A 27,302-nucleotide genomic window follows, 5' to 3' on the forward strand; every position below is an offset into this window, starting at 1 on the left:
ACACGTGCAGTGTTACTTAACAACCGATTCAAGGTACACAATCTCACTTTTTTGTCAAGTTGATGGATGCGTCACTAACACACTTTTCTATATTACTGGTACTCACCTGTAAGGCAGAAACATGGAGGCTAACGAAAAGGGTTCAAGTTAAATTGAGAACAACGGAACGAGCTATGGAAAGGAAAATTATAGGTGTAACATTTAAAGACCGGAAGAGGGCAGAGTGGGTTAGGAAGCAAACGCGATTTAATGACACCCTCGTCGAAATCAAGAAAAAATGGGCTTGGTCACGGCATGTAATGCGAAGTCAAGATAACCGATGGGCTTTCAGGGTAACGGGGTGGATTCCAAGGGAAGGCAAACGTAGCAGGGGGTGGCAGAAAGTTAAATGGACGTACGAGATTAAGAAGTTTGCGGAGGTAAGGTGACCGCAACTGGCACATGGCAGCCTTAACTGATGATATATTGGAGAGGCATTTGCCCTGCAGTGGGCGCAGTCTGGATTATAAGAATCTGCGAGCGCGTCTTTGCAATGCGAACTTCCATACCGGCCTCCGTTGCTTGCGTCTCTTAATATCAGCGTCCACAATATGGCTCCTGGAACGAAGTTATAAAGGAAAGGCGCGCTAAACACCACACTCCAGGCGGACTCTGGAACCGCGCCCGACCGAAAGCTTAATGCAGTGGCTTTAATTGGACAGAACACGATGCAACAATCCACTTTTCCCGTATAGCAACTTACATAGCGCAACAACTGCACTGCCTCTCTCATTCCTGCGAATTTTATTTCCTGTCCGCGGGCCCCCAATCGATTTCAGCTTCCTCTTGTTTACTGTGACTGGGAAATGCGCTGCCGTCTTGTGCAACAGCGGATATTGCTCTGGCCGCGTTTCCTGGGCGACGTAAGTCGGCAGAGACGCCGCCTTCGAGCTCGGCCATGCCGTTTTCTACGTCATCCGCTGTTTCCTCGGGCTGCTTGGCTACGAACGCATCACTGGCGATGCCCGCTCTGTACACAGATGACGCACCCTGGCTACGATAACCAGCCGAGCTACCAGGTACGATTTTGTAGCCAACGTTTTGCTCTAAACTGTTAGCGCTAACAACGTATCTTGTTCCGTTAAAGGCTGTAGAAGGAGCAGTTCCGTTGGTCAAGCCACCAAGCAGACCACCTACCACGTTGGCCTTGCCGTTTTCTGCGGCGTCCACTCTTCCTTCGGTGAACCTGGCAGCAGACGCGTTTGTCGCCGATGGCGAATCCTTGGCAGCAACAGGAACAGAGCTACCAGGAACAATTTTGTCATCAACGTTTCGCTCGAAACTGTTAGTACTGATAACGTATCTTGTTCCGTTAAACGCTGTAGAAGGAGCAGTTCCGTTGGTCAAACCCCCGAGGGCATCGCCTATCTCATTGGTCTTGCCACTTTCTGCGGCGTCCACTTTTCCTTCGCTGAACTTGGCAGCAGACGCATTTGTCGCCGATGGCGAATCCTTGGTAGCAACAGGAACAGAGCCGCCAGGTTTGATTTCGACGTCACTGCTTCGCGTAGAACTGTTTGCGGTGATGATTGTTTCATTGAAGGCTGCAGAAGGAACAGCTCCGTTGGTCAAGCTTCCAAGGACACCATCTGTCACGTTGATCTTGCCAAGTCCAGCCATCTCCTCTCTTTCTACGGGGAGCTTGGCCACAGATCCTTTTCCGGAGGTGCCTGTCCTCTCTGCCGATGACGCATTGCTGTTATCAGCAGCGAAGCTGCCAGGTGCGCTTTTGACGCCAGCGCTTCGCAGAGAATTGCTAGCGCTGATGATGCTACCTGTCCCGTTGAAGGATGTAGGAGGAACAGTTCCATTGGTCAAGCCTCCAAACACGCCGCCTATCACGTTAGGCTTATCACCTTCTGGGACATCCACTCTTTCTTTGGGGAGTTTGTCTACTGACGCGTTTGTCGCGATGGCCGCCCTCTCTGCCGATGACGCATTGTTGGTAGCACCAGCAGCGGATGTGCCAGCTGTGTCTTTGGCGTCAGCGGTTGGCCCGGAAGCGTTCGCGCTGATGACGTTCGATGTTCCATTAATGATCGTAGAAGGAGCGGTTCTCGCTGCCGATGACGCATTGTTGCTAGCACCAGCAGCGGAGGTGCCAGTTGTGTCTTTTACGTCAGCGGTTGGTCCGGAAGAGTTCGCGCTGATGACGTTCGATGTTCCGTTAATGACCCTAGAAGAAGCGGTTCGGTTGGCTAAGCCTTTGCGGAGACCACCTGTCAGGTTCATCCTGCTGCCTTTATTCTTGGCTGTTCTCTTCTTGGAGAGATTGGCAAAAGACCCGTTTGTCGCGGTGCCAGCCCTGTTTGCCGACGCAGTTTTTTTGGCCGCCTTAGCGCCAGAGCGTCCGGGCGCGGTGCCGACGCCAACGCTTCGCCTCCGGGACTCCTGGCCGCGCTTCCCGCGTCTCGTGGCGGTCTTTTTGGACATCGTGGGCCCGGGGCGGCGGGATCGCGATCCGCTGGCTGTTGACGGTCGCTTCCGGTTTTGCGCGGCGGCAGACTTCGGCGGCAGACCGCGTGCGGCACCCAATTCTTGACGGGTGATGTGCCTGGCCCGTTTGGACTCCGTCTCGCCTTCCTCGGCCCCCGAACGCCGCTGCAGGCTCCTGCCAGACTGCTTCTGCGCTTGCCCAGCCACAAGGTTGACCGCCGTCTTGCGGAAGCTTCTCCGCACCGACTTGCGATGCTGTCGCTGCCTAGCTATGGCAGCAACCCTGAGAGCCTTGGCGGCGCCCTGCGAGAAAGATTGCTGAGACATATTGGCGTAAAGGATAATTCTATTTTTCAAGCATCATGTGATCAGTCGCACGTGCAAAGCATATTCATGGAGATTGAATAAACAACTTAATCACTGCCAGCTGTTCGCTACCCACCGCCACGCAAGCAAGAAGCGTGTTATGTGGTCTGCACATGTACACCTTGAAAATAGGGTTGCTGCGCTATAGTAGGATACAACTTAAAAAAACAGCAGTTGCTAACACTGGGCCGCGGTCCGCGGCGTCCTGTATAACTCCACTGGCCAATCACAACTGTAAACGAAATCAGCTTTTTAATGTTTGACTATATCAAACAATCCACGTATCAAAATTCTAGAGCTCATAATTTTTTTCTTGTGATAGGCTTCTTGTTTACGTAACAAGAAGCGTTTAAGCAGCGGACTACTTTTTCATCGTGGAGGAGTTCTGTGCGCGAAGGCTGAATGTGGGCGGAGCTTCACTGCAGACTTAAGTTGTAGTGGACAGGACGCCCGCGGAGTCGCAACCGAATTTTATTGGATGAAAGACGACATGTATACATTGAACAAAAACCAGGCATATATACAGGCATAGAGACCAGTTGCCTACATCGTGCCAAAATACATGCGCGTTCGAAAATCATGCAGTCAGAACAACCTGTCCAGTGCACGTAACTAGTCAGAAAAGCCAAATTTTGTTGAGCCAAGGGTAATCGCGTTTGCGAAAGTCTAAAAACTGATATGGCTGTTACTAACGTTCGGTTACAAATCTCTAATCGAAACTAGGCGCCTACCTCTAATATTTAAAAAGGTAATTATTAAATATTAGTTAACCAGGTTATTACTTAAGTCGATTCACCGATTTTCTGCTGTCCGCCTACACTGTTAATAATACGCTGAAAAATCCATATTCTTACGTCGGAAACCTGTCCATGAAAATTACTTAGCCTACCCTAATCTCGATGGAGGTGAAATTCTAGAGGCGCATGTGCTGTGCGATGTCAGCACACGTTAAAGAACCCCAGGTGGTCAAAATTTCCTGAGCCCTCCACTACGGCGTCCCTCATAGCCTGAGTCGCTTTGGGACGTTAAACCCCCATAAGACCATCTTCCCTGAAACAGCTGGGATATAACTCTGAGTCGCTGGCAATTTTCGCGCAATCGACGCCACGCTGAGTTTAGGAAAGACCATAGGCGACGATAGAGAATCTCCGCAAATGAGAGAGCAACACAGGACCGCATAATATAAAGCAGCTTAGAACTGCCTACTCTTAACTGGGAAAAGGTGGAAGCAAATATTCCTAAATGCATATTCGCAGGGATAGAAGAAATTACAAGAAGCTGATGAATGAACTTGGTCCAAGAAGCAAGGAAATGTTTAAAGCATTAGAAAGAGTCATAACAAATAAGCCAACTCCGCAAAGCTAGCGACAGAGTAAAATGAATTTGATTTATAAAAGGAAAGGAGATGGGATGCACACAGAATCCTTCAGACCGGTTAAGATCACGTCTTTATATACAGGTTGACAATGCAGGCGGTGAAATTAGAAATGCAGTCATGAGTGGAAAATAATTGGTGTTCGGAAGGGGTAGGCGCTTAGATGATAGCCTGTTTGTGCCTAACCAGTGCTTAGGAGAGTCGCCATGGTGGCTCAGTGGTTATGGCGCTCGGCTGTTGACTCGAAAGTTGCGGGTTCGATCCCGGCCGCGGCGGTATAATTTCGATGGAGGGGAAATTCTAGAGGCCCGTGTACTGTGCGTTGTCAGAGAAGGTTAAAGAACCCCCCAGGTGGTCGAATTTTCCGGAGCCCTCCACTACGGCGTCCCTCATAGCTTGAGTGGCTTTGAGACGTTAAACCCCCCAAAACCAAAAATCAACCAACCAGTGCTTAGAAATAGCTAAGGCGGAAAACACCTCTGTCTTTAGCCATCCTGAACGTAAGCGTTGTGTACGACAACGTGAACAGGGAACTCGTGGAAAATATCAAAAGATGAAGGCATCGGTTATGAGGTAACTGATTTTCTACAGGAAATCTACCGAGATAATAAAGTTGAAATTACACGGGAAGTGGTAAAAAGTACCACAACTGTGGGGGTGCACAAAGGATTAAGGCAAGGTTGTCCTCTATCACCGCTGCTGTTCATGCTTTATGTGATAAATATGGAAAGAAGGCTACAAGGAAGTAATCAATGTTATAATCTGTAGTGCAGATCAGGCCGAAATGTCGTTGAGCAACGGCTCCCGCGTTTAATGTATGCGGATCATATTGCACTGTTAGAAGGTAGCCAGAAAGATTTGCCAACTCTGCTTAATTGTTCTGGAGACGGAGGAGATCAAGGGCGTCCGCAGAACTTTTTCCAGGGTGGTGCAGCCGATGGCCGGGTATGGGGGAGGCGGTAGGTTAGCACCAAAAAGGAACTATTTGTGGCCTAAACCGCGCACATGGAACAAAAATTAAAAGCAGCAAATTAGTGCTAAGATTGGAGAGCAAACATTAGATTTTATTAATGAACAAAGAATTAAACTCAATAAGCACAATCCCACAACCTCAATAAGCACAAACTCGGGCCTTCCGGCATAGCGCCCCTGGGGCGCTATGCCGGAAGGCCCGAGTTTGGCGCTCGCCCGAGTTTCATCCGAGTTTGCGATAACGGCAGTCAGTGAACGAAGATAGCGCGGAACGTGCGCAGCCAGCGGACAATAAAATGTAGAGATAAGGCGATACACGTAAAGGCGATACAAGCGCACCCTGCGCACCTGTTTCACACTTCAAACACAATACACTGCGCAATACCAGGCCGCAGCGCTACCTGAAGTTATCAGCGCCATATCAGCAATCGCGAAATCGTGACTACTCTGCTATCTATCTGCACACTCGCCGCCAGCTGTTTGACACGCCTTTTCGGGCGCGTCAAAGGCATGTCTTCTCTTTCAGGCTCTATCTGTCTCTCCATTTCCGAAGACGAACCGTGCGCACTAGGTGCACTCTTGTATCAACCCTTTCTCTTGTCTCGAATACGTTAAAAGGCAACAGATAATATTATGAACATTTCGTTCATTTCCAAATGTATTTTAAAATCTGAATCCAATGAAGCGTTGTTGAAAAGCATAGCTTTAGGATTTTGACAAAGATTTGACACTTCCTGCCGCTAGAGGCGATAGTGAGGCCATTGCTTGCAGCGTGGCTTGCAAACGAACTAGAGCTAGAGTGTACTAGAGCGGCAGCCCACCGTGTCGAAAACGAGAGAGCTCCTGCGCTGACACGCCGCCGGTAGCACTGCCTTGGACTGGAAAGACTGGGCAACTACTACACGCTGAATCTGTCTTATTTTTCGGCCATTGCGATAATATATTTTATTGTGTCGTATATCAAAATATAACAGTCATGCATCTTCTGGCTTGCATAATAAACAAAAGCAAAAAGCTGAACTTCACTGCACCCCCGCGTCACTGCTGCTCTCTGCAGCGACCTCAGGTGGAGCTCTCCGCTGCTACGGCCGCTGCCCCACCCCGCTATGGCCAACCATTGCTTTTAGTACGCTCTTGCCCAATCTCAGCGGTAGAAATTGGCCGTGCGAGGAAGAAAAAACTGCGAGTGGCTGTGAGGCGGTGTGAGAAAAAAAACTTGCTGTTGTGTGTGACGCCTCTTTAGTGCACTGCGGATGCGAAGAGCGTGCTACCCTGCGACACAACTCATCCTATGTCATCAGACGCTGACTAAAAGCTGTGAAGGGGGTGGCGCGCGTATCTGCGTAGTATTGGTTAACGTCGCGCACTTCAAGGTTTTGCGGACTGGTTTGGTCACTAGCGTCGATCGCCGTTGTATACCGCAGGGACATCGCATTAATATCGTTCGGGCAGATGAGGGATCCTGTTTGTAATAATGGAATCTGACTTATAACAGAGAAAAGGTGGAACGGTTGTGAAGTACGCAGTGCTTGCGTGCTGGAAATTACAAACACTTTATTAAGGCGGAAGCCTTTAATGTCTCATCGTTGTAAGCAGCAGTTGTCGACAGAAAATGTCACGCTTTTCAATTGGTGGAAACGGTCGTGACGTCACAGTGCGCGAATTTCAAACGGGGCCAATTGTACTTTGGCTAGTAACCATGCAACCAATTGAAGGGATCGTATAGTGATGCTCCAAGTAAGTGGGACTGAGCTTCGTTAATTGCTTAATTACCCAATTAGCCTAATTAGCTTTACTAGTCAGGCCATATACATAAATAAAATCGATTAAGAAATTGGTCGAGCTCAGAAATCGAACCCCGGTCTTCGGCGTGAGAGACGAGCATGCTATCCACTCCGCCATGCCGCTCGATGGTTTGGAATGAACAAAGGCGCGTCTAGTGAATACGGTGTCTTCACTCACTCTCAGCCTCCTCCATTCCCTTCCGGCGAGGTTTAGGTGTCCACCGAGAAATGAGAGACAGATACATTTCCTTTTCTCAAAAACCAATTTACCGACGAGCGAGGCGAACCGAAAGGGCGATGGCGTTCTATGGACTCCTTGGCAGCGTTGCAAGACGCTGTTGCGTTCCACTCATAGGGGCGAAGCTTAACATCTTAACCACACATCAGTGACCACACTTTAGTTCAAAAAAGTGCCCCCCTGAATTTTGTGAGACAGTTACTGCGTAATTTCCTTTCCTCAAATACAATTTTCGTTTTCTTCATTACGGCTCCTCTTTATCTTCTTTCACTCCCACTTCCTGCCTTCCTCTACGGTGCGGTTCAGGTGTCCACCGAGATGACAGAGAATTACTGCGCCATTTCCTTTCCGCAAAAAGCGTTGCGTTCAAAGGGCAAGGCATCGCGCCGAACGGGTGGTGGCGTTCCGTGGACTCCCTGGCAGCGCTACAACGCGCTGTCGCGTTCCACTCCTAAAGGCGAAGCTGAAGCGTCATTAATTAGCAGTTAATTAGTATTCAGGCATTACTCAATAATTAACCATTAATTAGTGATTTGTCATCACTTATTAATTAGTACTCAATTATATGTGACGCCACCAGTGCCACAGAAATACCGAAGGTGGTGCGGAAAACGCTTCCGCCTCTACCCACTTTAGACTGTCAAAGTGCCCCCTGAATTTTTTGCACTGGGTCTGGAGCAGCGATCGCCTGCCGATCCCAGACGTGTTTGACACATTGATGCTGAGCTTTATCACCGATGAAAGGACGGCCAAGCCAAACACCTGTGGTGTGATGTTGTTGGAGTAGGACGTGCTCCAAGCACCGGTTCGTCGTCGTGCTCCATGTTTGACGCCTTGCAAGCAGGTGTGACGCGCCTTCAGCGTTGTGCTGTGTCTTACGTGGTTGCAACAGGCTATAGTGTGCAATCTTGGTATGCGAGCGAAGAAATCGACGGCTTTCGCCACAATGCGTGTCCTTCGCAGAGGTGCTTAGATTTATCAGCGATGACGTCCGTTTTGCCTGTTATATTTCGATGGTCAACATCGTCGATGTCTGTCAGCAATCAGCACAGCCGCGCAGCATACCTGTAGCCGGCAGGGATGTTGGGAGTGGCCCACCCATAGCGCGTACGCCTATAATTTATGTACGGCACGCCGGGGGCGTGACCAATGGTTTTGATTGACAGGTGAACTCGGAGCTAAACTCGTGAACGGTGAAGTGCCCCGAATTCATCTCGGGACTGTCATGGCGTCAGCAGCAGAAGCCTGGCTAATCGCTACCTCTGACGGCAAATGTCAGTACGGCCGGCTGGACCCGTTTACTGCCTTGGCCGACGACGAATTCCAGCGACATTTTCGCCTCTCCAAAAAATCGGTACGATGGTTGTGTAAATAGTTAGGCGACGACCCACGCCTGCGGAGAGTGCGTACCGGGCTTCATTCGCTTTCGGTCGAAGAGCAAGTCCTCTGCGCCCTCCGATTCTTCGCGACCGGGAGCTTCCAGGGCAGCGTCGGCGCAGACCGCTTTATCGGACGCCAGTAAAGCACTGTGAACCGCTGTGTGCGGGACGTCTCCGACGCGCTGATCGACGCGGCTGTGCAGAAGCGGTGGCTCGCTTTGCCCACGACTGCGGCCGAGCGTGCGTATGTTGAGGAGCGTTTCCTTCTGCGCGGCGGCATCACAGACGTCGTGGGATGCGTCCACGGGACCTACATTGGCGTAAAGGCCCCTTCGAAGTCCAGCCCTGACATGGTGAAGGCCAACTATTTCACGAGGGAGTCACATTATGCATTGAACATTGCAATCAGTAAAAAATAATTGTTCTCGCCAAGTCCTTTGGGCTACTCTACAGCACAGTGCCAAAGTCGGTCCCAGACTCTTTTGGCGAAGACTGGATCAGCCGCTAACCGGTTCCACAGAACAATTCATAATATGCCAGGTACCTCAAGAAAGGCCTACAAAAAAAAAGTGGGCTCCTCGGCAACGGCGAAATCGAAAGTTGCAGATGGCCACTTGTTAATCGGGTCACTGCAGAGCACTCACCACTGTGCTAATTAAATCCGACGAATGAATGTCATCTTTCGCACAAACCTCTCACTTGCATCTAAAAAGTATTGTCACAATGCTGCAGAATCGGGAAGATAACCGCCACTACTGACCAAAAGCCGGTGCGAGCTCATTGACAACGAATTTCAGACAGCTCACATTAACGGGGTATGCATGAAATGAACAGATGCATGCAGTTCATTTCAGAACACGGCATAATATTCAAGCGATTCTGAACAAAACGAGTTTTCTCATTCAAGTCGCGCGAAATTCAACTTGCGATGAAAAAAAAAATGATAAAAAAGTTTCATCATGCGGGATTTGAACCCACGCGCTCCCATTGCCTGTCGAGTCTCCAGAGCGACGCGTTAAGGCCGGAATACATGGAGCGTTTTCACCGCGGCGCGTCGTCGATTTTCGCCCGACGGCGCAGATTTGACGCCCGGCGTCGAGAAAAACGCCCGCCGCCGCCGATCAGGACCGGCTAGATTTTGACGCGCGGCGTCCAGTGAGACCGGAAGCGGCGGCTGAAGCGAGCCAATGGCAGCGCTGCCTTCCGGTCCGCTGCCTGCCGCTGCCAACATGGCCGCCATGGCCGTCGAGCTGCGCCGTGTTTTTGGCACGGAAATGTTATTGTCGTGAAAATAAACGCTTCATCAGACTTGAAATGTCGCTTTTTTTGGAGAATACGGCCGAATCTTGGATCGGAATGCCTGCGCTCCCTCCCTGAAGCGAATCTGTCGAAGAAAACTGCAGCCGCTGGCGTCCGCGGCTGAGCGGGCGTCAAAAGGTACGCGACGGCATGCATTCGAGCACGCAAATCTTTATAGATACTTAAGCGCGCGTGCTAAAATTCGTACAATGGTATCGAAGTGAAACTTTCCTGATTTTAAGACAATGGTCAGCATCACTGTTCTCACAGACCTCCTTGCACAGTGGTGTTTGCCACTTGTTGATCACATTTGCTTTCGCGTCGAGGGATACGGGATACGCGGCGGCGCGCCGCCGCTCCAACGCTCCATGTATCTCCAGCCGGGCGTCGCGCCGCCGCGACGTTTTCTGCCGCGCGAATGTCGTCGGAAAAAACGCCGCATGTATCCCGGCCACACGGCCACACGGCCACAGAACAGCGCGGAGTGATACACCTCTATTTTTTTTTGCGGACTACTTCCGTTGCCTTCACAGCGTTGCACTACAGTGAACTAGAATATAGTTGCACATGTACCTCATCGCCATTGGCGGTCAGCTGATGACGGGCGTTTGTAGCGTTCCCTCGCGGTACAAAGCAAAACTTAATAATGCATGAATCACTCCAAAGCGCTTTAAATCCAAATCTTGCACACTATAAAATGCTTATAAAGGTGTATTAAGTGCATTATAAAATTCAACAATCCTCGTTTGTCTAATTGCACACACAGTGCACTTGGTGGAGCGACACACAAACGAAAAGTGCACCGGCGGTTGGCTCACGTGACCCGTTCTCTGTAGACCGCCCAAGAAGCCGATGAGGTGGCGCCGATGTGATGATAAAGCACGGAATATATCCAGATAACCCAATGAAGTTTGAGGCGTGACGAGGGTGGGATTTTGTCTTGCTACCATTAGTTCACTCATCTGAGGGCGTCGCCAGAGCTCGGGAAGATTCCGAGTTTCAGCATACTCGGGCCTTCCAGCATAGCGCCCCAGGAAAGAATTTTTCTATGATAACTCAAGAGGCAGTGTCCTACTCTTTGAAGCTAGGTCAGGGTGTCTTAGAATGCGCAGCTACAAAAAGAAATTTAATGATGATCATGACATTTCGTGCGTGTGGTAGATCTGTAGCAACAATTGAACCCCTCATACTCAGATGTGATGGTATACATCCGGATGTCGATGCAGGCACAGTCACTCTTCCTGAGGCCCCAGGGTTTAGAGAACAATGATCATGTAAATAAATCTGGGATAGAAGTTAGCAAAAAGCGATTGGAATATTCGTGGCTGAAAAGCAGAGAGGTGACATCAAGTTAGAAATGTGAGAAACCGTAGTGAAAGAAAATGGCGAATTTTAATGACTATTTATAACACGGTTAAACAACACTAAAGAAAAAAGCCGAGCATGGTAGCAATTGCCACCACCCCGTTTCAAAGGGACGCTATATTCCACCCATCCATCCGGGAGGCGTTTGACGAGGAAAGCCCCTTCGAGCAGCAGAAAGACGAACGGGACCTTTTCAGTGAATTGTTTTTAGGAGAATCCCCTACGGTGGAGTAGATTTGTAATAAGGGAGTAATTACTCATTAGCATCCACCGATTGACATTCATCTAGCGTGTGTCCCGTCTGTTTCTGTCCGCTGTTTTATTCGGCCGAGTCACACTGCGGAAACAGTCGGCCAATCTGTCCGACAAAACAGTGTTTTCGTCGGGTTGGTATCAACTAGCCGAACTCTCTTGTTTAATCGCCACTCAAGCACAGCCCTACGGCTGCGGAGAAAAGGTACACGGCTTTTTCAGAAACTTCCTAGTTAAAGAAAAATCCGTCGTCATCCGGGGCTCGAACCCGGGACCACCGCTTCACCGGTACAATATCTCTACCAAACGAGCTAACCGGGAAAGCATATGACAGGGTGAGCGAGCGGCAAGCTAATGCTTCTACTCTTCGAGCAGGGTGGTCCTGCGCCGGCTGTGTTCCCATGCTTTCATTGGTGAACTACTCTACATTACACATCCCTCATCCGGCCTTTATGCTATTTCGCGCAGTACACCAAGGGCGCGTACGCACGACGGCATCTAGCAAGAGATCGGGCCTCACCTCGCCGGCGTCTCCACCGGATGGCGAGTCTGTGGCGAAGCGTCCGTACGCGTCCAGCCTGGGAGCATCCTCGCTCGCCCGTCTTCTCCCCCCCGGCTGGTTCTGGTCAGGAGGCGGATTGTTGGTGTCAGGAGGCGGATTGTTGGTGTCAGGAGGCGGATTGTTGGTGTCAGGAGGCGGATTGTTGGGGTCAACTGGCTTGTTGGGGTCAACAGGCTTGTTGGGGTCAGCAGGCTGTTCGCCAGGACCAGGGGCTGCAGCAGAAGCAGCGCCGGTCGATCCACCACCGGCGGCCCCAGAACTGGCGGCTTCGGTCGCGTTGCCGGTGCTGTTGGCTCCGCCTTCGTCGAGCAGCATGAAGGCGGCCACCGCCCCGGCCCCGCAGACGGCTAAGACGCAGACCAGGCAGAGGCAGAGGCCCATGCCCGAGCCGCCGCCGCCGGCTGCGGCGGCCGTTTTTTCCTTCCCGCCGCCCCCGGTCGACATCGAGGACATCGACGACTTCTCGGAGTCATCATCGTCGTCCGCCATGGCAGCGACGACGGCGAACCGGGGGCGAACACAGCTCCTGCTGGGGCCGCGCCTTCTTCGCTCGGCGGCGCCGCTTCTTCGTCGCTGCGGCGCGAGGCAGGGACACGTGACATCGCTGTCCTTGTCCGCGCACACGGTGACCGGAAGTTCAGCTGATTTCGGCCAGTGTAAAACATAGCGGAGAAAAATGAAGACTGCGTTTCGATGGAGGCGGAACGCAAGAGGCGCCCATGTGCTGTGCGATGTCAGTGCACGTTAAAGATCCCCAGGTGGTCGAAATTGTTGTTGTTGTTCACCTTCTAGAATGGAGCATACCCACACAGGGGGACCGGCCAAGAAGAGGGGTGCATAGGGGGTTTTTGTGATGTTTTTTTTTGTTTTCTTGGGAAAATAAATAAATTAAGTAAGTAATAAATAGAAATAACAGAATACTGTTGACAGAAAAGTCAACAGAAGGCAGAAAGACCAAAAAGAAACGAGAAATGCATAACGCACGCAGGAGATGGACTCTGCACGATCTTCTTTCACTACCGCCTTCCTCCCTTCCCTTACAGCGCGGTTGCCTTACAGCGCGGTTCACGTGTCCGCCGATATATGTATGACAGATACTGCGCCATTTCCTTTCCTCAAAAACCAATTTACCAAACCAATTTACCAATTTAAGACACAGCAGGTGGCAGCCTTCAATTTATGCTTTGCGCAAACAAAAATGAAATATATACGTCGTCTGATAACGTCATCCGGCCATTTTTCACAAAACTATGTCATACTGCAACACGTATATATTCCGATCTTGATTCAGCAAACCGTCAATTGAAAGTCACCGCCTGTTCTGTCTTCCTCTTGCGCCGTCTTCGTATTGTGTGCTATGTTCGAAAACCAAAACGAGCTTACCTAGCTTTCCGTTTTTTTAAGAGTTATGTAAAAAAAGTGAAAGATACCTAGCATAACGGCTCCACACCTATCATAGGCAATGAAATAGGCAGGGCAGAACGGGCGGTCTAAAAATTAATATGCAGAAAACAAAGGTAATGTTAAACAGTCTCGCAAGGGAACAGTAGTGTACAATTGGTAGCGAGGTGCTAGAAGTGGTAAGCGAGTAAGCCTACATAGGGCACGTAGTGGCCGCTGGTCCGGATCATGAGAGGGAAATAACTAGAAGAATAAGACTGGGCTGGAGTGTATTAAGGCGGAAGCCTTTAATGCCTCATCGTTGTAAGCAGGAGCTGTCGACAGAAATGTCACGCTTTTCAATTGGTCGGAACGGTCGTCACGTCACAGTGCGCGAATTTCAAACGGGCTAATTGTATACTTTGATGAGGCTGCTCACAGCCTCGCTCGAGAATTATACATCCGAGCAGCTCTGGAAGTGCCCCGGAGTGGGAATAAAGACCCTCTCATAACGTATAAAGAAATTACTGAAACACCAAGGCTAGATAGGAGAACACTCTCACTTCCGGATAGGTCACTCACTCCAAAGGAGTGTGCAGGGCCTGGAGGAGGCTTCAGGTCAACAGATTCTTTCCCTACTTTATACTGCACGACGAAGACACTGGGGAGCCTGAGCTCTGCAGTAGCTGTCACAGAATCACTTCGCAAAATCACTTAATTTGGGAATGTCAGGATTCTCCTGGGGCTAAAACACAAATCATCCCAGACCTTGCCACCTGGGAAGCGCTGATCGGAAGCCACGACCCGGATCAGCAGAGACTCATCATCCGTCAGGCGGAGACAGCTTATCACAAGACTCTCTCCGCGTTCTCCGGTGCTGAGAGCCGGCTGGGAGGCGCCCCCTCCTAATTGCTGCGCCCCGACCGTGAGGCCCCATGATGACGGAAATAAAGTTCTTTCATTCATTCATTCATTCACTACTAACCATGCAACCAATTAAAGAGATCGTATAGTGATTGTCCAAGTAACTTTGACTGAGTTTAGTTAATTGCTTACTTAGCCAATATGTCCAATTAACCTTTCTAGTCACACCAGATAAATAAATAAAACCGAGTAATAAATTGGCCCAGCTTGGGAATCGAACCCCGGTCTCCGGAGTGCGAGTCGAGCACGCTACCACTCCGCCATGCCAGCTCGATGACTTGGAATGAACAAACGTGCGTCTAGTGAATACGGTGTCTTCGTTCACTCCCATCTTCCTCCCTTCCCGTTACGGCGAGGTTTAGGTGTCCACCGAGATATGAGAGACAGATACATCTCCTTTCCTCAAAAACCAATTTACCGACGAGCAAGGCGTATTTGTCCGCGTTTCAGATTGATCCAAATTGTCGTGACGTCACCGCGCGCGAATTTTGACGGGTGTCCACCGAAATATGTGAGACAGTTACTGCGCAACTTCCTTTCCTCAAATACAATTTTCGACTAGTGTCTACTGAGATATGTGAGACAGTTAATGCATGATTTCCTTTCCTCAAATACAATTTTCATTTTCTTCATTACGGCCCCTCTTTCTTGTTTCACCCACACTTCCTCCCTTCATGTACGGTGCGGCTCAGGTGTCCACCGAGATGACTGAGAATTACTGCGCCATTTCCTTTCTTTGCTCAAAAACATTGCGTTCAAAGGGCAACGCATCGCGCCGAACGGGTGGCGGCGTTCCGTGGACTCCCTGGCAGCACTACAACACGCTGTCGCGTTCCACTCCTAAAGGCGAAACTTAAGCGTCATTAATTGGCAGTTAATTAATGCACCAACAAAATGTGCAGTGAACAATCGCGTAGCAGAATGCAGCACTCAGGCTTTCGCCTTTCACCACTTTAGCCGCTAAAGTTCCTCGTAATTTTTTTGGATGGTCCTTTCAGATCATGAATGGCACCAATGTACCTCAAGAGAAAAGTATATAAAAGCTTTATCTTACCTGGAACTTACATACGGGGCAGAAACGGGCACGCTGACGTAAAGAGTTCAACTTAAATTGAGGACAACGCAGCGTGCTACGGAAAGGAAAATAATAGGTGTAACGTTAAGAGGCAGGAAAGAGGGCAGCGTTGGTGAGGGAACTAACGCGGATAATGACACTGTAGTCGAACTCAAGATGAATAAATGTGCTTGGGCAGGGCATGTAATGGGAAGGAGAGATAACGGATGGTCCTTCAGGGTAACGGACTGAGTTCCAAGAGAAGGTACACTCAGCCAAAATTGGTCATGTGGGAGCAACAGCAGCTGTTAGTCCCCGTGAGCGGCGCGAAAGGAGCAAGTGCGACCCCCGTGCGTGCCGTGTGCAAACTTCAGGGAACAAATAATAAGTCCTTCACCTGAAAAGGACCAACTGAAGGACGAACGGCAGCATTTCCTCCCTCTGCTTCGCCGTTACTCCCCAAACAAACATGGCGGCGCCCGTCAAAACAGGACCCCTCGCTTCAGACTGATTTCGTCGTGGTTACTGATCTTTTCAGCGCATTTAGTGGAGACAAATGTAGCACTGGTCTTTCGATTCATCTCATCTCGCCTATAACAAAACGTATGAACGATAAAATTGTTTTATTTTTTTCATTTAGAGTGACTATTCTGCCTCTTCTAGGCTCAAGAGGTGCGTCGATTTGCCGACAAGAATGGTTCCCGCCTCCCGTCCTAACAACGAGAGGGCGCCACTAGGCTGAACTTATTGTCACGTCTCTTTGCACACGCAGAACTAAAAGAGGGATTGTGAGCAAAAGCGTAACGTCCCGCAAAATACCTGCATTTAGCGTACGTAAGCGTGAATACGCTCGTGGTACGCCGACGGTGTCACTTCATACCCTTTTCTGACCAGGGCCGGATTAAGAAAAATGGGGGCCCTGGGCTGATGCGCATGTAGGCCCGCTCTCCCTCTACTAACCCCCCTGCCCCCTGCTACACTACCGGAATATATCCCATGTTTCATTGTAATTCCACCTAATTAAAAAGAACGAAGTGCGATCAATGTGATTCATGCAACAGTAACGCATTAGCATCAGTTTCACAGCGCACAAAACACAACTCGACTCTTGGAACGCGCGACACGTGTCCATCTGTGGCCGAGCGCCACGGAAGAGCCACGTGGGCCGACCGACAACTTGCGGGGCTGCGTTGCAAATTGTAATCATATCTCTGTACGCCACGAGCGGGAAGCCGGGCAGTGTGAACGCGGTAGCATTTCGGCGACGGCGGATTTCGCTCGCTCCCTCCGCCGAATGTCCAAGGGCGAATGAGCCTTAAAGGGGCTGCGAAACACTGCTTGGGGGGATACCGGCTATACTTTAGGTGGGTTCTTTATGTCACACAGATGCTGACTTAAAAAGAATTACAGGAATCGATGCACAGGAACGGGAGTTATTCATTGTGGGTTTTTTGCGCAAAAGACACGACACAAAGGAACGAGGTAGACAGGACAAGCGCTGGGAGTTATTCAGTGAAGAAATTTGAAAATACAAGCAAACAAAACGCTGCCCTCAACTCGATTTTGGCGGGGCTTCCCACTCCTATTTCGCTCTCCCAATGACGGCACCTGGCGCAACCAATCAAAACAGCCAGCCAGAGCACGTCGCGGAAGTTTGTACTCCATGGTTGCCTGCTCTCTGTAACTCGTTCTTGCTGAGACTGGCAGCGTCGTTTCCATGCCAGAGCGCCCCTGGTGGTGTATTTTTATTTTACTTGCTTTGCAGGGCTTTTATCTAAGACAAACAAGTTGTTTTTGTTGATCTAATATAAAACGCAGACAGGTAACAAAATGTGTCTCTATTTATTCACACAATTTGCAGTATATTTACTGTTTGTCCGATCATCAAGCTCGCGCCAGGTGATGTCATATCCGCTGCTAAAAACCCGCCACTGTGTGGCGACACCATCAGAGTCATGAAGTTGTTTTTGGGAGGACATTAAAATATTAAAAAAACGGAATATACGCGGTATTACCGACGCTAATAGCACAATTATAACTCACTGTATGCAATCAACAGGCAAAACAGTTAACTAAGATTGTGTTTCTGGGCCCCTTTAAGGCCAGTAACAGCGCCACTGCTGTCTGTACCAAAGCGGATAGACTGTTTCGGGTGAGAAAAAATTTAGCCGCGGTTTAGCTCTGGTTAAACCGGTCAAGTTTTGCATAAGCAAGCAGCAAATGTTTTCCCCAAGACGAACGCGCGTATTTATTCCCCGTTTCCTTCCCGCTTCCGCTCTCCAAATTCCGACACATGCGTCGAGAGCGCGCGACTAGGCGTGCTGCAGCGGCAGCGGCGCAGCGACGGTCCTGCCGCCTGGTGGAGCGCGGCTGAAACGGTTGCTATGGCAACGGCGCTCCATCTGTATGACCTCGGCCACCGCTGGGAGCTACGCGACGGCTCGAAACCTGGCGCAGTATTGCTTACGCAATAAAAGGCTTCGTGGAACCGAAGCGACTGGCAGTTGAGAAAGTGCATAAACAAGTACTACGAGCTTCAATACGTAACGATTGTGAGCTGAAAGTCTTAGCGTTAAGCGAGTATAAGTAGTTTCATTTCTTTGCCATTTGTTTACGCTCTTATCTGATGCTCTGTAGCGAAACGGTGAGTGGTAAGCATTCCATTCCTCGTCGCCGCTGCCCGCCAGTAGCAGAAAATTATGGTTTATTGAGGTTTAACGTCCCAAAGCGACTCAGGCTATGAGGGACGCCGTAGTGAAGGGCTCCGGAAATTTCGACCACCTGGGGTTCTTTAACGTGCACTGACATCGCACAGTACACGGGCCTCTAGAATTTCTCCTCCACCGAAATTCGGCCGCCGCGGCCGGGATCGAACCCGCGTCTTTCGGGTCAGCAGCCTAGCGCCATAACCACTGAGCCACCGCAGCGGGGAGCAAAAAATTATGTGAACCATGGCCTTCTAATTTGCTTTCAACAAGACGCAATGTGCAGTGCCAGTTGCTACAAATACGACCACTTTATCTGCAAAAACGAACAATGCTAAGAAAACAAGGATTTGTGTTTGTCAAGTAGTGGCCGTAAGGCATGCACGGTTCGACACTTGTTTTTGGCCAAAAACGCAATATATGCCGCTGTGCGTATGCTATAAAGCGGTAACCGCATGAGCCGATATTCCTTCGCGATGCATCGCGCGATGACGACGCCGTCGCCCACCGCTGTCGCTGGCGCAAACCGCACGAAGCGACGGGACTCAGCGTCGGAGAGGCGCGTTTTCACTGTTGCTCGATTGCTGCCATTTCAGCGTTCAGGCATTTTGCGTTAATTAACGCGTACAACAGCGTTCCTAAGGCTCCATAAGGCGCGTTTTCACTGTTGCTCGATTGCTGCCATTTCAGCGTTCAGGCATTTTGCGTTAATTAACGCGTAGAACAGCGTTCCTAAGGCTCCATACAAGATAAAACGCAATAAAAATATTGTCAAAAATATATGTGGGCAAGAACTTAGAACGAAAACCACGCAAAGGACGATACACAGGGAAGAAGTAGACAGGACGAGCGCGGACTTGCAACTCCGCAACTCCGTTGCAAGTCCGCGCTCGTCCTGTCTACTTCTTCCCTGTGTATCGTCCTTTGAGTGGTTTTCGTTCTAAGTTCATGCATTGCCAACTAGCCCCCCATCGTACACTCCTTGAATATGTGGGCAATAATCTTATTTTTTGTCTAATACGCAAAGACACGTACGTGACATAGAAAAGTGCGCACATTTTTTCCTTCCTCCATGAACGCGCGCTTTTTCCATCTGAGCCCCCCCCCCCCCCCCCCCCCCCAGCGTCGTTGTGCGCCATGGAACGCCGACGGAAACTCGCATTGTTCAGAACCTGCCATGGTGAGGGGTGCGTCGGCTGCTGCTCCGCTGAAAAAAAAAAAAAATTGAGACCTACCGTCATTGGCTAGTCTCGCACGCCATTTCCGGGCGATGGGCGGAATTTTCTGCAAACCCAGAAACTGGGCGACGCGATGAGCGACAGTGGTTCGGCGGCACTCAGCCCATCGCGCGATGCCGTCGCGCGGCGTGTCGCCGCGAATTATCGTCGCAACAGCAAAATCACCATACTTTGGTCTAAACACATCACCATCAGCCTGAATACGCCCACTGCAGGGCGAGGGCCTTTCCCATGTCTCTCCAATAAACCCTGTCCTTTGCCAGTTGCGGCCACCGTATCCCCGCAAACTTCTCAATTTGATCCGCCCACCTAAACAGCAATGCGTTTCATAAAACAGCGAGCAGTAAACCAAGGCAATGTGTATGCTTCGTATATAAGGCGTTTAATTTGAACTCCGGGCCGTCTTCTGTGGTGGACTGGGCACATCTGTGCTCAGTTCCAAGTTTGCTGGTTCGAATGCTAATGCTTTCATGTTAGTTTATTTTTGTTTCCTTTCTTGTTGTTATATGTAATGAGTGCTGTCGCCCAAACTGTTTCGCTCTAAATTATGCTGGAAATAACGCTTTGTTTGCATTTTTTCTTTAAACGGCTGCTCCCGGGGATTAACTGTTGCACCCCTTCCCAGCAAACCACAAACCTCCCATAGATGTCCAGATTAAGTCTGAACGTCTATGTACCAAAGCAAAATCTCTCAGACGTCTTATCTACCAACCTTTTTTCGTGGAAAAGCTGGAGACGTACCCACGACATTATATATGCCTTAACCTAGACTCCTTGTAGATATTACTTGTCACGTCCTGGGAATGTAAGTGAGATATATAATTTAAGAAATCCATATTTTTCAATCATTCGATATTTCCTGTTGCCTTATTGCATTTAAAGTTGGAAATCGCTGTTTACTACAAATTGGAGAATGACCAGCGCTTTGTGTTTTTGTGTGTTTTCGTGCTCGCTTCACGGCAATATTATCCGACCTAGAAAGAAGAAAAAATCTGAATGCACACGCATCAGGTTTCTGACTGAACTGTACGCAGTTTTTTTGAAATGCCAGTCACTTTGGTCAGAATTCGCATTGTTATTTCATTACTATTCTTACATTCTACAGCCAATGCAAGCTATCTCAACCACACTGAACAGTGAGGACACACTGAAAAACGTTTTTGTTATTCAGCAGCCAGTACTATAATAACCATTTTTTCTGATTAAGCATGTTTTATTTAACTGATCCAAATATTTAAAGTACAAATATTGGTTCAGTTCAATTTTTTGGAGTCAATTTTTCTAAAAAATGTGTTAAATCTGCTAATCGCGCTAACAATGATAACTAACTATTGGAATGTTGGACAGAGGAAAGCTTTGGCATTTGTGTAGCTGAATGTGTGACCTCATATTTCTTGAGAATAAACTTCTTGAGTCCCGCTTTTTATCATCATGTCCACTGCAGGCCAAAAATTTCTCCAGTTAATCCTGTGCCAGCGGCGGCCAGCAAACTTCCGAACCTCATCTGCCCACCTTCCCTGATCATCTCTGCTGTGCTTGCATTCTCTCTGAATCCAGCCTGTTACCCTAATGATAATTGATTATCTTGCCTTCATGCTACATGCGTTGCCCATGCGGTGCCACGGACAGGCGGCGGCGGGGAAGTGCGGTGAATTGTCTACGCCGCCATCGCGTTGTAGTTCGTATCGTATTTTATCAAATAGCGCAAGCTGCGCATGGCGATTGCAGCTGTGAAAAAAAGTAATATGCAACAATTTAAAAATGATTAACTTATTTTTCGTGCCACAACAAGCATACTACTAAGTATAAAAAAGAGACGACACAAAATATGTGTCAGTTTCGCACACTCCGCACGAGGCTAGGTTCAGCTATGGCGGCAGTGGTAGAGCACACGGCGTGTGCGATTTCTCATCGTGTTCCGTGGAAATGTTTTGTTTGAAGAACCTCGACACAGAATTAATTATTCCCTTATTATTTCTGGCGAGATTGTTCAACAGTTATTTCCTTGATGGAGCTGAAGGAAGACAGTTTGCTTGCTTTTACTACTCGGCGAAGTGGACCCGTCAGTACGAATTAGGACTACAAGTCGTTTTCACCGGCTGGAATCGTGACCTTTCCTGGTGCGTACTAAGTCTCAGTTTACTCATTGAAGTGTATTTTATGCTAATTTTGCGTTCGTAATGAAAAAATTATAACGCATTTATCGGTACGTTATATTTTTACGCTCACTCGTTTGGCTGTTTTGCCAAACTCGCTGTGTATTGAAACAAAGGCTGGTGATGTATGCAACTGACCTCTACTACCGAAATGTGGGCATGCGTTCGGATGGTGTCCCGAAGTGCATGTGGAAGCACACTCCGCTCAGCACGACTGTCTTTCAGTGCCGCAAGGGCAACCTTCGACGCTTCATAGACTTGCGTCGGTAAAAATGGCAAAAAATTACTGGGCTTGTTTGTTGTGGTTGCCGTGCTATTCTCTTGTCACCTGTAAAAGTGAACAATTATGCTTTCTTTTGCAGCAACCCTGACTTATTGGGCTCGGCAGAAGAGTATTGATGCGACCGCAGCTGTAAACCTGACGATTATGCTCTACGAGAAGATTCAAGATTCAGTGAAAGCGCCGAGCGCAATAAAACACTGACGCACTCAGAATTCATTTGCAGTGTTTTGGGCTCCCGTGATGGCCATGTACTCGCTTACTCAACTGTATTTGAGCTAGCTGGAGTGTTTGGACGTCCTGAAGACTCCATAGGGAAGTCTGTGGCTGTGATGCAGTAGGTCTCCGTTCCATCTGGAATTGTAACAGGTGTCAGCTGCATCTCGTATTGCAACTGGTTCCAGTCGCAACTGGTTTAAGGAACAAATTTCCAGTTGCAACAACTGGAACTGTGTCCCTTAAAACAGTTTGACTGGAGCCAGTTAGAAATTTTCACCTGGATATTGATCTATGTATAGTCATATTCCCTTTATATAGACGTCTAGACTACATAGACTGGGCGTACTTACATGTTCACAAATATCTGATAAATGTCGAGCTTTATGTCTGCAGTACGTACCTATAACGTGGACTGGACCCCAATTTTCATGTTGTAGGTACGTAGATTTTTCGTAAACGGTACTAAAATGAATGTCTTGTGGAGGTGTCTAATGTCCAGCGTTAATATCTCCCCGATGTCTATGAGACGTTTTATGGTTCACTGGGTTTCCTAGGGGACCAACAATTATACCCTTCTAAAGTTGGTCCCGAAAAGGACTAATGGTACTATCAAGTCCAGTCCCCAAAAATATTAACAACTCACCCTCCCTTAGTTCCTTTCGGCTTAGAGTGTAAGCGTATCAGTGGTCGCCGGAAAAGTAGGCGGGCTGATGAGATTAAGAAGTTTGGGAGAGTAGTGTGGTCGCAGCTGGCAAAGGACAGGGGTGATTGGAGATATATGGGAGAGGTCTTCGCCCTGGAGTGGGTGTAGGTCAGGCTGATAGCGATGATGATGATAGCGGTGAGGCACACTGGATTAGAGGACTCCTCCTGCACATGCGCAGTGAGCCCATCTGGCCCAGCCCCTGCCTCTGCGCGTGCGCAGGAGGCGCCTAGATAAAGTTGTCCTATGGCGTATATCGCGGGAGGCGACAGGGGGGTCCTGGGGTATTGGGGGACACAGCGTCCCCCCTGAGATTCGACCCGGGACTACTCAGTCGGCATGGAATGATACGAGCAGCAGACGCAACACGGGGATGCCTTAGGAACATGGAGGACTCATCCCTTCCACAGAATGGCTTAGCAGAATCAGATGTTCAAAAGAAAATGCTGTCATAATTTAAATCTGCCAGCAATCAAAGGACATACCATGATGCACAAACATTGGAACCAGCGAAAACGAATGCTGGCCAAAAGGGAGGAGGCACACACACAACACCGCTGGTGTTGTGTGCGTGTCTACTTTGCCTTTAGCAGAGTGGAGAGCTGCTCGAGTTGACATATATTTCAAACAACATCCGTTTTCGTTCGTTCCACCTTTTGTGCATTATGAACTAATTACCGTCGCATACAACTGTGGGAATCCTGGCTTTCCGCCGTCGCCTTTGCGCGGCTGTGCCGGCCTCCCGCGTTGTTTCTCCTCTTTCCCTTGCTCCCGCCTCAGGCGGTGGAGAGGCGGCTAGGTGACTAATCACTGTCATTTGGCCACAGCTCCGCCCCGGCTCCCCAAAGGCCTTTGCCATTGGCGCCTTTTGGCGGGAATTCGGGACCCGCTACGGGCGGCCGCGCACGGCGCGACCGTCCGAGCGGGGCCCAGAGAGAGATCCCTCCGAGACAGCGTAAGGTGCGTACACTACTGTTTGTCCGTGCCGGCCTTTGCCTTTCGGACCAGTGCTTACTCAAGCTCGCCCGCACGTGTCCTCTGACCTGCAGCGGCTCGAGCCTGTCCAGCGGGGTCCAGCGACCTCCGACAGGCGTACCTTGCGTTGATTGCCCACTCTCTCTCGCAACCGGCCCAACGGTCGACACGAGAGAGGGATCACAGCACTGCCGCGGGGACATTCTCCTGCAGCGGCGTGCTAGCGGCGCGCATTGCTCGAGTCGCTTCGTGCGCGCAGCGGAGCCTTGCTCCTCGCGCGCCCCCGGGACGGGGTGACGATTGAGCGCGTGTGTACTGCTGAAGGACGACGTGAATAAACGTCTCCTTTGTGAACTTGGAGGCCTATTTCTTTGCGGCGAATCGCTCTCCTCCCAGCGGAGGTTGAGTGCGCCTCATCGGTGTCCCAGTGTGTGTGTGGTGACGGCTGATCGGGGCCCTTGGCTCGCGCGAAGCTCGAACCCGCGGTGGGTGGTGGCCTGTGTCCACGTAGAAACCCACAACTGGCGCCCAACGTGCTAAGTCATTGGCGCTTACGCCTTTGATGGCACATTAGCCGAGCAGGTCGCCTTGCCGATCACGCTTGCGCACCATGTCTACCACCCCCAGCGGGGCACTTGGCAGCTACATGTCGGCTCCCTGCGGAGTTGTAGCGTCGTTTGATCCGCTGGCTGCTGTTCCTTCGAATAGCTAGACACCGTGGTTTGCCGCGGCCCCCATTGGGGTTTACGGCGACACAACCCAAAATGTCGACCACGCGGCTCCCATTGGAGCTGTACCGGGAGCACCCTGCGGTGCATCCGCTGGTCACATGCCTCAGCTGTGCACGCTTTCCGCCCAGTGCGAAAGCAGTTCGTGTCACGCTGCCGCAACCGGCAGTTTCGAACAGCAGCAGCCGTGCCCCGCGAGCAGTCAATTCTGCTCTGGGAACGGCGAGGCGCTGGCCCGGTTCCCTGCGGAAACCGCGCCGCTCATCGAACTAGGAGCCTTGCCTCCCTCGTTCGTGCAGCCCGCCCAAGCCTCCACTGAGGCAGGGGCGCAGTCGCTGAGGCCGGGGCTCCATTGAGCCAGATGCGGAGAAACTTCGAGCCATACTCGAATTTCCCGCGCCCAAGGACGTACGCGGCCTGCGCCGTTGTGTGGGAATGGCCAACTTTTATCGTCCTGTGCCCGCGTGCATGCAGGCACCCTTGACCTAGCTCTTGGGAAAGACTGCCGCGTGGCGATGGGAGCCCGAGCAAGAGCGATCCTTTCGCCTCCTGTCTAGTGCCATTGTCGAGACAGCGCAGCTCAGGCTACCCAACCTGACCAGACAGTCCGTAGTCCAGACTGACGCGAGCGATCTGGGTTTAGGAGCAGTTCTCCTACAGGAATTCGATGGCGTACTGCAACCGCTCGCCTTTGCCAGCCGCTCCTTGCTGCCCTCGGAGAGGAATTATTCCGTGACCGAGAAGGAGTGCCTCGCCATCGTGTTTGCACTGCGCAAATTCGACGTCTACCTTGATAGAACGCAATTCGTAGTGCAGACAGACCACAGTGCGCTCAGTTGGCTCATGCGGCTCCGCGAGCCTGCGGGTCGGCTGGCGCGCTGGGCTCTCCTGATACAGCATTACGACTTTTCGGTGCAGTATCGAAAGGGGAGCACAAACGTGGTAGCTGACGCGCTATCCCGTGCCCCACTCGCCAGCGGCGCCTTGACGCCTGTAGGCGGAGGGGGCGAAACAGCGGACGAGCCACCGGGCGGCAAGGAGGGGGAACCCGCAAACGGGTTAACCCATTCCGCTAACCAGGCGAGCAGCGCTTCGCAAAGCGGACGAGAGGCAAAGCTCTTCGTGAGCGCCTCGGAGGCGCCGACGCGAACGGAAATTTTGGCTGCAAACCTGAGTGGGGACGAGACCATGCTCCCCTCTGGGATGACTGGAATCGTTTTCAGCCGTAAGAGCTACTGAAAGCCCAGCAAAATGACCCCTTTTGTCGCGAGGTGAGCGACGGTCTCAGGGAGACGGAGCGCCGTGACGCTACTTGTATTGTAGCGGGCGCAGGGGGGCAGAAGCCAGCGTGTGTCGCGGCGAACCCCGGGGATTCATATTTGCTGGACCATGACGGGCTCGTGCTGAAATACATAGCCACCGATGACGAGTCCATCGACCCGTTCAAGGTGGTTATCCCCAAAAGTCTAAGAGGCGCACTTTTGCGATTCTCTCATGACGAACCACTGGCCGGTCATTTGAGTGGCTCCAAAGTTTTTGCAAAACTGAGCCATTCGGTGACGTGGCCCGGCATGAAGCGTGACATTTTCCGCTATTGCCGTTCCTGCCATGTCTGTCAAGCGGTGAAGTCACGGGGCGGCAAGCCGCCTGGAATGATGAAACCGATTGACAGTGTGCGTCCGTGGCAGATGGCCACCTGCGATTTGATGGGGCCTTTCCCCAGGAGCAAGCATGGGTTCATAGACCTGAAGGCCTACGCGTCACGGTCTGACGAGCTTGCGCCGGTACCCATTGGTATCAAAGGCAAGCGCAAAGGCACAACTGGTGCTGCGGAACGCAAGCGTACGGAGCACCGGTACAATCTGAGGCGACGGTCACCGGTGTGATTGATGCCGGACGGCGGACTTTTCCGCAACCGAAGGCACGCAGCCTCAGCTAGCTGGCGAGCTTTCTCGTCAGGCCCTACCCAGGCGAAGCACGGTGTGTTATTTTTTTGTTGTTGTTGTTTTGGCAGCATGCTCAGTTCCAGCCTTGTGTGTTTATCAGTTTATTTATTTGTTTGCTTGAGTCAGTTTCTAGCCACTTTCGTTTCCCGCTTGTTCGTCTGTTTTCGTTCTAGCGTACATAGGCAACATGCGTCAGCATTGGCGTTCAGTTTTTTTTACCAGACTTGTACATAGGCAAACTTCAGCCCGCTCGTGCTTGCTCTTACCTTCTAGAAGCAATAGATTGGGTGTCGTTTGTACAGCGCGCCTTTCCTCATTTCCGGCCCGACTGTGGGTGGTTGGATCGTTAAGGAGCCGTGTGTCGCGGTGCGCGAGTTTTGTGCGGCCCGTATGGAGGGGAAGTTGGCGGGGCGTTTGGGGCGATGGGGGGCGGAAAGTGCACCCTTTGACCCTCGCCGCGGCGCCTCTGGACGCTTCTGATGAGGGGATCGTTGTCGCCGACCAGCGTCCGCGCACGTGCCGGTGTATGCGTGTTTGTGGCTGTGACTGTGTGCGCGCGTAACCATGAGCCAAGGCGACGCCTGTGAGTTGTGCCGTTGTGTTCTTCTGCGTGAGCGCGAGGATGAGAAGGACCCCTCACTGTGGCCAAGGTTACACATCAGGACGCCGCCGAACGTCCTCGCCCGTTTCAGCCGGCGTGAAGGGGGTGCACTAACTGTCTTGTGCCCGAACGTGATGTCGTGTCCAAGGGCGCGAGGTCAGTGCTCTGCTGCGGCCCCGTCGTCATCAACGCACCCTACATCAACGGAAAGAAGACCGCCATCAGTCGTCGGCCCTCCCAACCCGTTCAACAACGAAGTCTGCGAGCGGTGAGTCGCTGACTGGCCCACTGGGCCGCGCCATCGAACTTTGGGGCTGACATCCACC

At 50.8% G+C, this 27,302-nt stretch overlaps 1 protein-coding gene across 1 annotated transcript; it reads right to left on the reverse strand.

Moving 5' to 3' along the window:
• Positions 1-650: 650 nt before the first annotated feature.
• On the reverse strand, positions 651-12,758 carry LOC149328225 (uncharacterized). The gene is made up of 3 exons (XM_089559870.1): positions 12,026-12,758; positions 1,457-2,778; positions 651-1,225 (listed from the first exon to the last, which is right to left on the reverse strand). The coding sequence occupies exons 1-3, from the start codon at positions 12,554-12,556 to the stop codon at positions 784-786; spliced, it is 2,295 nt and encodes a 764-aa protein (XP_089415996.1). The 5' UTR covers positions 12,557-12,758; the 3' UTR covers positions 651-783.
• Between the last annotated feature and the right edge of the window lie 14,544 nt (positions 12,759-27,302).

This window comes from Amblyomma mixtum, chromosome 9 (assembly GCF_055824585.1).
Source record: "Amblyomma mixtum isolate Tamu chromosome 9, ASM5582458v1, whole genome shotgun sequence".
Taxonomy (NCBI): Eukaryota; Metazoa; Arthropoda; class Arachnida; order Ixodida; family Ixodidae; genus Amblyomma; species Amblyomma mixtum.